At 39.3% G+C, this 14,038-nt stretch overlaps 1 protein-coding gene across 7 annotated transcripts in view; it reads right to left on the reverse strand.

Annotated features, from left to right (window-relative positions):
* FANCC (Fanconi anemia complementation group C) overlaps positions 1-14,038 on the reverse strand; it is an 88,155-nt gene that overhangs the window by 68,650 nt on the left and 5,467 nt on the right. For 2 of the 7 annotated variants that reach the window (XM_021381207.1, XM_021381208.1), the window contains exons 2-3: positions 3,744-3,917; positions 2,066-2,150 (exon numbers count right to left, since the gene is read on the reverse strand). In XM_021381207.1, the coding sequence (XP_021236882.1) occupies positions 2,066-2,150; positions 3,744-3,917 (259 nt within the window). Of the gene's footprint in view, positions 1-2,065; positions 2,151-3,743; positions 3,918-6,052; positions 6,310-7,040; positions 7,404-14,038 lie in introns of those variants that run through there. The other 5 variants (XM_021381213.1, XM_021381211.1, XM_021381206.1 and 2 more) reach the window with 5 other exon arrangements.

Consider the following 14,038-nt stretch of genomic DNA (forward strand, 5'->3'; position numbering starts at 1 on the left):
TCCTGCTCTGAGTGGTCAAGCATGTCAGCATCCAGCACCAATAGACATACCTATGTAACAAGATAGGTATTCTGGTTTGGACAAAATGCAGAAGTTTTTTCTCTTCTGCTCACTAGTATAAAAGACTGAGTTGAACAGAATTATTTCCTTCTGCTGCAAGGGTGGCCCAGTTTTAGACACATGTCTGAATGAGCTACTTATTCAAATAAGAAATTACATTAAACCATCTTGAAAGTCAGCATCTGCGATAGCCAGCATTATCTTAAAGAATATCTCCAGAACTGGTGCCAAAAAAATGAAAATTAGCTGAAACCTTATGTGCCAGTAGCCTAGAGAGATCTCAGGTAGCCCTAAAACTATGAAGTGGTAGAAATGGATAAGCAGACCCTTTCAGGTCTACTGATAACAGGAAATGTCCTCCACACACCTCCAAATGCTGAAGAAAAGGATTCTATTTGGAGCAAGTAAAGTCCTCTAAATTGGATAGCTTGCAACCTTGACTCTAAAAAAACAAACTAACTAAAAAAACACCACGCCCAACAACTTGAAGTAAAACTCCCATCTCTTGCTATCTTCAGAGGTAACAATCAGCTTAAAAATAAAATGCATTTCCTGCTTCAAAAAATGCTGAGGGATTCAGAAGTAGAGGAAGCTAGGTATGTATAGCTGGGATTGTTGTAAAAATGCAAACAGCAGAAACTGATGGCTTTCAACTTTGATAAAAAAAAATAGATGAGACACTGGCGGGAGAGAGGCTTGCATATTCCCAACAAAAAATGAGAAGAAAAGCATGTCTTTAACTGTAAACATCAACAGTTGTCATCATTCTCGAAAACTGCAGCTACAATTAAAATGGGAGCTTCTTCATCCAAAAAAAATTAGTCCATAAAGTAAAAGAAGGCTCTTCTCAAAAGGTGACACAAAAGTATGCATTTGTTCCTCTACAGTAGTGACTTACATTTAAATCTATGGCTCCTTCCCAAATCTTACATTCAGATGGAAAGTGCAAACATAACACGTGTCTATCATGTGCTTTGTACATTCTGTCTGTGCTTGAAGCTGACTGGAAGAAGATAAATCCAAACCAGAAGACATATGATCATTTTAAGCTCAGTGCTCTACTTTATCTAATAAACTCTTCCAAGAGATCACAAAAAAAATTGTCCTTTCCTCATATTTCTCCGAAAGGAAGCATGAATCAGGAGAGAAAATATGCAACCTTTTTTTTTTGGCAGTTGTAACTGTAGCAGAAGATCAGCAAAAGATTATATCCAAGGGCTGACAAGTTCAGAATCACTCTTCTGATTAACAGTAGATCATAAACCATTTATCAAAATCTCAGTTCATGTCAAAAATACTACAACTACATATGAGGTAGCACACGTAGAGTTTGTTCCCTTCTACCAGTTTTCTTGTCCACCATTTCTCTCCTTTCCTTTCATCTCACCAGAATACACATACCAACAATAAAAGGCTGTTGATTTTTCATACCTTTTCTATGTCATCACTTTAATTTTCTGATTTTTAATCTGTGTATTTTTTCAAGTTTAAAAGATGGGGAAAACACAAACAGAATCAAATCTCTGAAAACAAACAATCATAATACAGTTTTTCATTAATTAAAATAACAGGTATCAGAAAAAATATTTTTTCTCTGTTAATCTAACATAATATTCTGATAGATAACTGGAAGAAACCTCAGCTGAAAATAATCTGAAACATTAGATTGTGTGCATTCTGGGAGACTAGCAAAAACATGAATAAAATAAGAAAATTAGAAACACAAAAGAAATAATGACACTCATACATACTCACTGGATTTAAAACTGTTCCCAAGTTAAAATTCTGTAAATAATCAATGAAATTAATTATCTCCAAAAGTTAATTTAAGATTTCTTTATGACGTATTTTAAGTAACTTGGCTAACATTTTTATTTCAAAATTTTACTTAAGTGAAAAAAAAAGCTGCATTTAAATGGCAAACTCAAAGTATATGCCAAGCTGTATTTTTTTGTTTCCTAAGGAACAAAATTTATGTTACAGAAATATCATTACAGGTTCTTACCATATCCTATAACAAAAGGATTCCAACAAAGCCTTCCCAGCAACTGGCCAATTAAAGGGAACTGCTGAATTGCTACAATTGAACTCTGTTAAGACATAAAAACAGAAATATAATAAACACACTACACATCTACAGTAAATTAGGAGAATTGTTAATGACACAGATAACTGTGAATTACATTCCCAATGATTTTCCTGTGAAATGCCCTGGAAGGAAAATGATTGCAAGTAGGTAATAAAAGCAGAGCTTTGTGAAATCAGCTATAACGTCATAATTCAAATAAGTTACAGCTAAAGTTAAAGTAATTTAAAGTAATTTCCTCAGCTAATGTCTAATTGTGTTAGAAAATTTATTAATTCCCTCACATGCAGTAATCATTCAACACTATTTATAACCAAGATTTTGTGATAAATAAAAGCATAATTAAAATACATTTTTGTTGGTCCTCATTAATATAATGTCTCACGGAGTTTCTTAAGAAATTAATATTCACTATGGGAAAAGTACTAAGCATCTTTCTGTTACTTCTGCCTCCCTTCTCTGAATTAGCTTATGACTAGGCAGGAACAAACTGTCATTTAATTTTTAACCAAAGAGAAAGCAGCTTTACTAAAGTAGCAGACGTATTTATACACAATCCTGTGTAATCAGTCTTATTTTTCCATTTTTGTAGCTTTACCATCTAATAAATGAAAGCTTTTAATACGTGGCTCTGCTGGGATAGAGTGTAAGTAGCAGGAATGATAACCATCTCCTGTTGCTGCAAAAAATTCCTTACATTTGTCTCACATTTGGGGTTAACCCTAGACTTTCTGGGGCCATATTCACAAGGTCCATTTCAGGCCAAACCTCAGATTACTTGAAGTAGCAATATTAAAACAGACTTCTTTTTCTCCTAAGGAAAAGATGTATCCACAGGAAGAAATACTACTAAAAGAATCTTGTATTTAAGAATTAAATTCAGATCAGAAATAATAATTTTAAAAAAGCCAGCTCTGCAGTTTTTAAAGAATATTTATAAATAATTACTTCCACAGAAAGTCAGCCTCATACCTTAATACAATATGTTTATAGCTAATTAAAATGACTACATATATTGAAAGTCACGCTCAGGAAAACACACAACTAAACAAAACTAAAAATAAAAGTTATTAAAAAAAAACAAGAAAGCAGTCTAGTAACTGCTAACAATAATTATATTAGAAAACAGGACAGCTAGCAGCATGTGTCAGTGGTCTGACTGTACTGCTGGAATTCACTACACGTGCCACAGTACTGGAGTTAGCATGTCAGAAGACTTTCTGAGATTTTGAAGTATCAGTTACAATTTTGCATGTGAAGGCCTCTAAATAATCCTATTTCTCACCTGTCAACCTGAAAAAAAAATCTTGTTTATTTTAAAGAGCTTTTTTTTAAAGAGGCTGGAGTGCATTAGGTGGGAAACATCACATGATGACAACCAATCAAGAAGAAAAAGCTCCTGTCCCAATAAATAGGGGAATCCAAAGCACGTTCCTGTTTACATTACCTGGGACTGTTTCCCCAGATCGTTTCCCTGATCCAGTGATACCTCAGGCCAGTAACAGAAGCCTCTGATTTTTATTTTGTCCAAACATGGCTCAGATTGTTTCTGAGGCTGACTTCAAAAGAGGTCACTCTTTCTTTTAAAGTCACTTACCATACGTTTCAGAGCTTCGTAAGTCTGATGTAGAAACTCCTGCAATTGGGGCAAGTGAAGACAGACATCTTTCTGGCATTCCAAAGTGGTGGCTTGACCCCACTCAATAGCTTTATCCAACCAATATTTGAAGTTCAATTTAGGCACTGTATTATCCTGGGCCATTCCACAATGCTTTAAAAAAAGAATAAAGAAAAAAAATTGCAACTCCAAATCAGGCAGAATTAAATGCTGGCTTGAGACCATGAATGGGAAGAACGATTTCTGCTAACTTATCATGTTAAAATGGAACAGAATCACAGTATTATGTCTCATAAGAGTGCCAATTTTCTTTCTAATAGTAGTGGGGTAAAATAATCACCCCATTGAGACAAAGTAGCAAAGCTGGTACAGTGATCAGTGAATTACCTTAGAATATAACAGCCGTGTGTCAAGCTTTTAGTATCTGAATTTGTCATTACAAATATTTAACTCAAAGAATACCACAAAAAAGTAAGCAGATGCTTATTCAGAATGCTGTTCATGACAGAAAAACTGAAAATGTCAATTTCAAGACAAATGTAAACACCAAAAAAAGGTTTAATCAGAACAAAAGGGCCGGGGTGGAGAGGGGGTGGCAGTGAGGCTTTGTTTGTTTTAAGTTCTGCATTTGTAATTGATCATTACATTGAAGTGTAAAAAGAGCATTCTCCTTAAAGGGAATCGATAAATTCAGTACTTTCACTTTGATTTTATTGTCATACTAAGGAGGATGAAAAACAACCAAACGCAACTTTTGAATAAAAGCTATGATCAGTAATATAATAATAACATAGTAATATAATCCAATTGCATACTTCAAGACAAAAACAGGATCTTGGAACAAAGAGAATTATTGTCAAGCCAGAATGTTAAAACATAACTAAATTTCCCCAGTAAAAGACATAAAAAACAACTTTTTTTCTCCTTTACTATATCTTCCTTGGCAAAAGAGAATAGAGAAGCACATGCTACACGAGCCTTTATATGTCTTAAGAAGGAACAACTCATATGCTAGAGGAGTAATTGAACTTTTGCAGGTACTCAATCATTGATCCCAATATCAAGATTGTAAAGACTATTTTCATTTAATACACATGTGATGGCAGCTTTCAGAAATGAACTATTGCCTATATGGAGACAATTTCAGACACTCACAGAAGCAATGGAAATCAGTGAATATTTATTTTCTAACACAAAGCTACAAACCAAAAAATAAACCTTAGCAGCAGCCCTGCAAATACAGCTTTATACAGCCAACTCTTTATAATCACGACATAAATATCATGCTAGTCCATGCCAGATAAGAAAATGAAGACTATTAAACTCACTTAATTTCTAACAGTAATAAAACTCAGTTTCTAGCATTTTAGGATATGTAATAAATACATATCCTAAAATTAATGTCAACTATTATTTGAATTATAATACTTTCCAGGGCAAGGGGGGAAGCACAGCTGTTGGCTTGCCAGACAGTTGTCACTGAGTTATTTCTAGATCTGTCTGTGACAGGGGAACAGCAGGCCCACTGGCCTGAAAAAAAGGAGGAAGGAGGGGGGGAACAAAGAAGGAAAGGAATAATAATAAGGAAAAAAAAAAACAGCAACAGTCATCTAAGGAGGAAAGTTAATTTACTAATTATAATAGCAGAAATACAAGTTAATTGGGATTGAAGCTAATAAACCAAATAAATGAGAAAGACACTGTCCAAAACTGAAGGCTTTACTCTAAATATGAAGGTGAGACAGCTAGGGAGCATGCACTGCCGAGACGAGCAGTAAGAGAAGGGGCAGTCTCGTGACTTGTGAGCAGTTTTATCTTTCCCTCTAAACAGAAAACAGAAACGGAACAGTGAAAGTATTCTGGGATATGTAGTTCTTCTCTTCTGTGAACCAGGTACCCGGAACTATTGACAATCCACAGAACTGTGGCATTAACTCTTTAACTCCCAGTGCACCGCGTGATGTTATGATGTGGAATACCAATAACAAAAGTCATAAAACCATGGCAATAGTTCAATGTATATTTGACCTAAGCACATTCAAGGTGATGTAAGCAAAGCTCATGTTATTTCACTATTATGTTCTTGGTCTGCACAGGGCAAAACGTCTCTGATCTTCTAAACACTTGTAAACACTAGAAAGTAAGCATTAAAAATGTCCTACACGTTTTCACAATAGCTCTGAGGAGTTACATGAGTCAAAGATCCAGCTGCAACTAGCAAACTTTCTATCATCACAGGGGTATAATAAAAACTTTAAGAACTAATTACAGCCAGAAGTTGGACTTACAGATTTGAGTAAACTAGTGAACCCGTTTGGTGATCTCACACTAGATAAATCCTCTTGAATAACTGAAGAAGTTTCCTAACAAAACAACTGTTGAAAGTGTGGTAAGAAAAAAATATATATACCACAGAACCTCTAGCATTTTGGGGCCAGCCACAAGAGGTATTAACAGAGGATCCAAGGTAAGCAAATCAAACAAGCCTATCTCGTACACCAGATATGTGCAAGTACTATTCCAGGATGTGAAGCGGGACAGCTATGACTGGGTAAGAACAGCCTTTTCCCATAAGTCTGAAATCTCAGCCCATTTTGCAGCATCACAACATTTTTTTGTGAATTTCTTCTTGTCTGACATAAACAATTTATCACAAGTGCTCATTCTAGTTATAAAAGCGTGATTTTTATTTAACGATTTTCTCGACTGCTTATTGTATCTGGTCCCAAAAAGAACTATTTTGTTAACAAGACTTATGATCGTCTTCACCTCAACACTGCAGGAAAGCATTCAGCAAATAATTACTAAATGTACAAATAACACAATTAAATAGGAAACATGACAGACCAAACCAAATGCATAGGTTTCATCTCAAAAACTGTCATGAGATATACAGCTTATTAATAACAGAAATATGAAATTACTAGTTAATTACATGTAATTAAACATACATACCTAAGTACAAAATAAACTAAAAGGGTTACAGAAATTATACCCGGTTAAACAAATACCCGGTTTCACCTATCATACTGTCAGAGGTATTCCTAAGGTCTTTTTCAGCCTCTTTTCTACTCCCTTCAGCTAGTTGGGACTCCTACATCAGCTACCTGAAATCTAGATCTGGTTCTTACTTTGTACTATTTACTCTAGAATATTAGAAATTTGGAAGCTGGATTTATTGTAAATCACCTTAAGATATCATAGAATCTTTTGAGTTGCAATGGGCCTTTAAAGGCCATCTAGTCCAACTCCCCTGCACTGAACAGAGACACCTACAGCTAGAGCAGGTTGCTCAGAGTCCAGGGTCCAGCCTGACCCTGAACGTCTCCAAGGACAGGGCATCCACCACCTCTCCGGGCAACCTGTTCCAGAGACTCACGATCTGTGTTGTAAGAAAACTTATTCTTTATATCCAATCGAAACGGAAAAGTAAATCCGCAGAAAAAGCCGTTACGAAGGGAGTGAGCAGCCCCTGACGTGCGGCAGCACTGACACAGCACGAGCAGAGCCGGAAATGAAAGTGGCCGGTTTCCCCTGCGCGTCCAACACCTGCCCCTAGGGAGTGCGGCGAACAGGACGGCCGCTCAGGGCGTGGCGCTGCAGTTTGCGCGGGCAGTTCCCGCAGGGCAGGAGAGCAAGGAGGGCGTGCTAGAGAGAGAACATTCATCAGGCGATCATCACTAGTAAAGTACAGGGTCGTCCCACTCTAAGTGCAGGATTAACACCTCTCCAGGACAGGAGAGCTAGGGTGCCTGCCCTTGTCGGGAAGGACGTTGCAACCCTGACTGAATTCGGAGGCAACCATGCAGCCGTCCAGACCCTCGGCTGCACAGAGCGCATAAACCTTTCACTGGCATCGTGGGGCAGCAGTCCTAACAGCTGGGTGAGGTGCGAGCAGGCAGATGATCTGCTCTGCCTTGTGGCGAGGCTACAGGATGAAATACATAGATTAAAAAGTGTCATGCGGGATGAACAGAAGGAGCGAGGAAACAATTCACTTGTGCACAGACAAGTTATTTCGAAGGAAAAAAAACCCAAGCCCAAGGTAGCCTGTATCACATGAGGTTGAGGAAAAAAAAAACTGGAAGGCTGGAGGCAAGAATACAAAGAAAAGGTGCGGATGGAGGCAAGTATGTGCCTGAAGCTGCAAATGAAAACCCTCCTTGTCAGCTCCGTGCCCCCAGATGCCTCTCTACAACAGATATGAGCCCCTGGATGGGGAAGGCCAGTCTGTAGGTGATGACAGCCCACTCAGTCTAGGCAAACTACCAAAACCAAACAACAAAAAACCTTCCCTCAACATCAAGACTACATCAGTGAAGAAGAAGAGATTGGGTATTAGTTGTAGGTGATTCCTCCTTACAGGGAACTGAACATCCAACATGCCAAGCAGAGCCACTTCTTAGAGAAGTCTGCTGTCTTCCTGGATGAAGGTGAGGGATGTCAGTCCCCTTCCTGGGGCTCAGGTGAGGGATGTCACCAGTAAACTACTTACCCTAGTACAGCCCTCAGGCCACAGCCCCTTACTGCTTTTCCATATATGGACAGATGAAGCAGCTACATGTGGATCATGGCTATCAAAAGGGACTTCAGAGCCTTGGTACAACAGCTGAAGAAACTGAATGCACAGATAATCTTTTCTTCTCTGCCTCCTGTTTTAGGTAAAGACATGGAAACAAACTAAAGGATCTTATCTTTAAATACCTGGCTTCGTGGCTGGTGCCATCACCAGAACTTTGGCTTTTTCAACAACCAAATGGCCTATATGGCACCAGGTTTATGTGCACCGGATGGGGTTCACCTTTCTCAAAGGGGGAGAAGGGTCCTTGGGGAAAAGCTAGCAGGGCTCACTGGAAGGGCTTTGAACTAGGTCTGAAGGCAGATGGAGAGGATAGCAAGCCTTCCTATGATAAGGTGCAGGATGGCATAGCTATATTAGAGGGACAGGGTGCTAGCAGGGGCCTTGAAGGACCCGCTACCTTGAAAGGTGCTGGCAACACTGCAACGCATATGAAATCCTATGATGAGGAGGCAGTGGCTGCTGGGGCAACAGGAGAAGGCAATGGGGAAAATCAAGGGAAACACCTGAAAGGAATTAAGGAGTTATCCTTGAAGGAGGTGACAAGAGCAGCTGCCCAGCTGAAGTGCCTCTACACCAATGCATGCAGCTTGGGAAACTAACAGGAGGAGTTGGAAGCTACTGTGCTACCATATAACCACAATATAGTTGCCATCACCTAAACCTGGCAGGATGATTCCCATGACTGGAATGTGGCTATCCATGGCTACAAGCCATTCAGAAGGGACAGGCAAGGAAGGAGGGGAGGGTTATGCTACCTATATCAGGAAAGGAATTGAATATGAAGAGTTGTCCCTAAACAATAGTCATGAGCAAGTTGAAAGCCTATGGGTGACAGTTAGAGGCAGAGGCAGCAAAGGGAGCCTTCTAATCAGTGTCTACTACAGACTACCCAATCAAGCAAAGTGTGTCAATGAGGCCTTCTACCTCCAGCTACAGGAGATGTTGCAGTCAGAAGCGCTCATCCTGCTGGGGGACTTCAACCACCAGACATCTGCTGGAAAAGTAGCATAGTGAGCTGTAGGCAATCCAAGAGGCTCCTGGAATGTGCTGAGGATAACTTCCCGAGTCAAGTAATAGAAGGCCCCACGAGGGGGAATGCAATACTAGACCTGTTGCTCATCAGTGCAAATGAACCAACTGGTGACATCAGGATTGGAGGCTGCCTGGGCTGTAGTGACCAGGCTATGGTTGAGTTCGTGCGCCAGAGAGAAACGAGACAGGCAAAGAGTAAAATTAGGATGCTATATTTCAGGAAATCTCTTCATGGAGTTAATCAACAAAACACCCTGGGAAACTGTCCTCAAGGACAAGGGAGCAGAGCAGAGCTGGTAGATCTTTAAGGAAGCTTTCCTCAGGATGCAAGAACTCACCAGCTCCAGATGCAGCAGATCAGGAAAGGAAAGCAGAGACTGGCATGGCTGAACCAGGACCTGCTGGTCAAACTGAAGAGCAAGAAGAAAATGCACAGGCAGAGGGAACAGAGGCGGGTACCATGTGAGGACTATAAGGAAGCTGCTAGGCTGTGTAGGGATGGGGTCAGGAAAGCCAAGGCCCAGCTTGAACTACACTTGGCAAGGGACGCCAAGAAGAAAGGTTTCTACAGGTACCTCAACCAGAAAAAGGAGGTACAGCAGGGCATACCCGCTGCAGTGAGTGACACAGGCAAGCTGGTAACAACAGACAAGCAGAAGGCTGAAAACTTAACAACTTTTTTGCTTTGGTACTCTCCAATAACTGCTTGCCACACATCCCTCAATCATTTGGTTTGGCAGGAGGGGACTGGGGAAGCAATGTCCCTCCCACTGTAAGCGAAGATCAGATTCATGAGCACCTGAGGAACCTGAACATCCACAAGTCTATGGGTCCTGATGAAATGCATCTCAGAGTCCTGAGGAAAATAGTTAATGTAGTCACGAAGCCACTCTCAATGATACTTGAAAAGTCGTGGCAATGAAGTGAAGTCCCCAGTGACAGGAAAAAAGGTAACATCATACCCATTTTTAAGAAGGGTACAAAGGATGACCACAGAAACTACTGACCTGTCGGTCTCACCTCTGTGTCGGGAAAGATCTTTGAGCAGTGCTCAATGGCTCAGTGTCTGGATGGAGATCAGTGGTGAGCGGTGTCCCACAGGGGTCAGTGCTGGGACTGATACTTTTTAATATCTTCATCCATGACACTGACAGTGGAGTCAAGTGCACCCTCAGCAAATCTCCCGATGACACCAAGCTGTGGGGTGCAGTCAACACACCAGAGGGACAGGATGCCATCCAGGGAGACTCCTGCACATGGGTCCAGGCAACCCTCACTACCAGTACAAGCTGGTGGATGAAAGGGTTGAGCACAGTCCTGCTGAAAAAGACCTGGTGGATGGTAAACTGGACATGAGCCAGCAGTGTGCCCTGTCAGCCCAGAAAGCCAACTGTATCCTGGGCTGCATCAAAAGAAGCATGACCAGCAGGTCCAGGGAGGTGATCCTGCCCCTCTACTCTGCACTGGTTAGGCCACACCTGCAGTACTGCATCCAGATGCAGAGTCCTCAGCACAGGAGAGACACAGACCTGTCCATTCACGTTCAGACAGACTTGCATGTAAGACATAATTAAATACCATTCATCAAAGCTGAGTAAAGAGCTATTTGCAAAAGCAGATGGGACACCAGCAAAGCTTCAAAGAAGCATGGCCAACAAAAGCACAGACAAGGATACACCTTACTGACCTTCTAGAAATGGTGGTGGACTCACGGAGTGCAACATCTTCTTTCAGTGTATTTCCCCAAAAAAACTTACACGTATTGCACAATCTAAGCAGCAAACCTGAGATATCTTAGTAATATTCAAGTCACTGCAATATGACAACCTTCATCGTAGTGCTCAAGGGACAAACATTGCGAGGAGGAGGGTGGGGGTAAGTCTAATGAAGCTGAATGTTAAAATATTCTCAGATATATTTTGCCTTTTCAATCATACCAATTCTTTCTCAGCTGACCTATTTGGCAACAGCTAAGAAGAAAATGCAAAGGAAGAATAAATGCAATTCTAGAGAGGCAAAATGTATGGTTCAGCCTATGAACTGTGGGAGGTAGAAATGATTCTGAAGAATATCTGTGAAACAGAAATAATCTATTTTACCCCTTTTCAAAAGAAGTCCAATCATTGCATCCACCAGTTTACCTTCACTATGGTTAGTAAGATTGTAAATCAACTGTACGTGGGCCTATGATATTCTAAACACTATACGCATTACACCTTTTTTAGCAGGTTAAAGAATAAGGAAAGAAATTCTCATTCTGTTTACATTAGCAGCCTTTTTTTTTTTTAAATCTCAATGGAGCCTAAATTTTAATTGGTACATTGATAACACTGATATTACCCACATAAGAAAGGTTCACCACGCCAGCAACATCAGCTAAATTAGACTACTGTTCTCAATAATGGCAAATCCCTGTAAGATGACATTTACTTACCACTTGCACCACTTCTCCTAAACCCAATTTGCCAGCTAATGCATCACTCAGTATCTCATGGATTATGTGATAGTAACTTTGGCTTAAGTTTTCATTATCTTCTTCTGACAAATAGTATCCTCTTACATAGCTTTACATAAGCCAATGCAAAAATGCGAATGAATTGTAATGACACATAGTCATTATTTTATTATTATTAGTCATTAATTTATTATTATTATTGTACTTTCTCAGCTAAACATTTACATGCTATTATCACTGTCTCCCCCTGCTTAAATTCACAGTTATGCATTTTTACTGTAAATTTAGAAGTATAAAAGGCTTTTACTATCCTTTTCTTTACAGAACATCCTCAGAAAGAAATCTTATCTGAACATAAAAACGATCATCCAAACTTCTCCATTAATGAAACTCCTCTCCAATTAACCTATAATTTTATATTGCTTGAGTGGAATACAGAGAAAATTATTTCCTTGGAATATAATTCCTCTCCAAAAAGTCCTTAGCTAGAGATGAATTCAGCTTCATCATGGAATATACATCACTTTTCTATTCCAGAGTTACAATAGTTTACTACCAGCATGGAGGGGGAACATGCACACTAATCCTTGGAAAATTTTTTGCTTTTTATAGCTTTCAAACCTTAGAATTCTTTTGCCATCAACAAAAATGCAGTAATTGCCTTCTTTCCAAGCATAAGTAGAAAATAATATGGAGTAAATTGTACACAGCAAGTCAGAATATTAGCCCCTGCAATGGAACAGTAAAAAACGTATTCCTTCATGCTATGATATCAAGGAACAGAATTCATTTCTACCTGTACACGTTACAATTACTAGGGAAATAAAGCCTAAAAAAGCTCCTGACATAAAGTCAGTCACCTTCCTGCAACTCGACTATACAGAAGATTCTGCAAATTTGTAGCATGTTAAATTCCAACACTTATGTTTCTTTAATAGTTAGGCAACTTCATTAAATCCATGTTTTACCCCTGACTTACACAAAAATATGACAAGACAAGACACATGGTCCAAACTCTCAAGCACAAGTATTTGAACATCACTGAAAATATTGCTTATGGTAATGATACACAATGCTAATCATACAGTGTATTAAACTGTCTTGCCTTTACAAAGTAAATCATTTTTTCTCCAAAAGTTTTCTGAAAAAAGAATCTCAATTATTTACAGTAGTAAGTAGTATGCAATAATGAATAATGTCCCTTTCATTGAAACTTTAACTGCAGAGTAGAAGTATTTTTAGATAACCATCCTAATTGCAAGGAAACAGAGTCACAAACAGCATACAACCTGTCCAAAGTCACTAAGGAAACAAATGACCGGAAGTAAAAGACACGGGCCTCATACTTTCTAATCCATTGCCCATAACTGTTTCTGAAGGATTTCCTCAAATATAGGCTACTATTCAATGTAAGCTTCTCAAATATGACCCAACAGTTGCAGTGGTGAGGGGCAATATTCCACCCAAAAGAAAATGACCACACAACAAACACGGAAAGTATTTCCTTTTCAGACTTTATGATACATACTCTATTTTGCATGGACTCAGTGTTGTAAGTAAAAATGATATGTGTTTATTCTAACATCAGTTGAGGCCACTGTAATTCTGAGAAAAGCATTCACACAGTCCATACAGTGTCAGTGAGACTGCAAATGAAAGAACACATTTTTTTAGGCTTAAGAAAAACTTGCCAAACAGTCAGACACTTCTGTCCCCTCTCCTCAATTACCCACACCCAGAAATAGCCTCAGAGTAAAAAAAAAAAATCTTCTGAATAAAGATGTATTTATGGCACTAAGTACACCTGACAGAAAAAGAGAAATGTATTCTTCAGAAGAATAAAAAAATGACTTCATGACATCCACATCAACATCTACACCTTTTTGTTGTACATTATTTTAACACGCTCCCACAGACATTTGTCCCTTGAGTCCATTGACAGGGTTTCATGCTATTCACAGGCATTAAATCAGCCCATTCATTCTTTGCAAATAAGAAGAGATAAGTTTCCTCAGAAACACAGAGAGCAAAGGCTTTCAGTGATTCACTCGGTCAAACTTGTACTGCAGGAACAATTGACTGTGCAGGCAGCTAGGCTGGAGACACAGCACTGACATTAAAACCCACGAGGCACTCATCTGGGGAATTCTTAAGTCAATTATTCCTGTGTATTCTGTGCCCGTGTGCTTTTTATTGTGCTAATAG

The sequence above is a fragment of the Numida meleagris genome, chromosome Z (genome assembly GCF_002078875.1).
Source record: "Numida meleagris isolate 19003 breed g44 Domestic line chromosome Z, NumMel1.0, whole genome shotgun sequence".
Lineage (NCBI taxonomy): Eukaryota > Metazoa > Chordata > Aves > Galliformes > Numididae > Numida > Numida meleagris.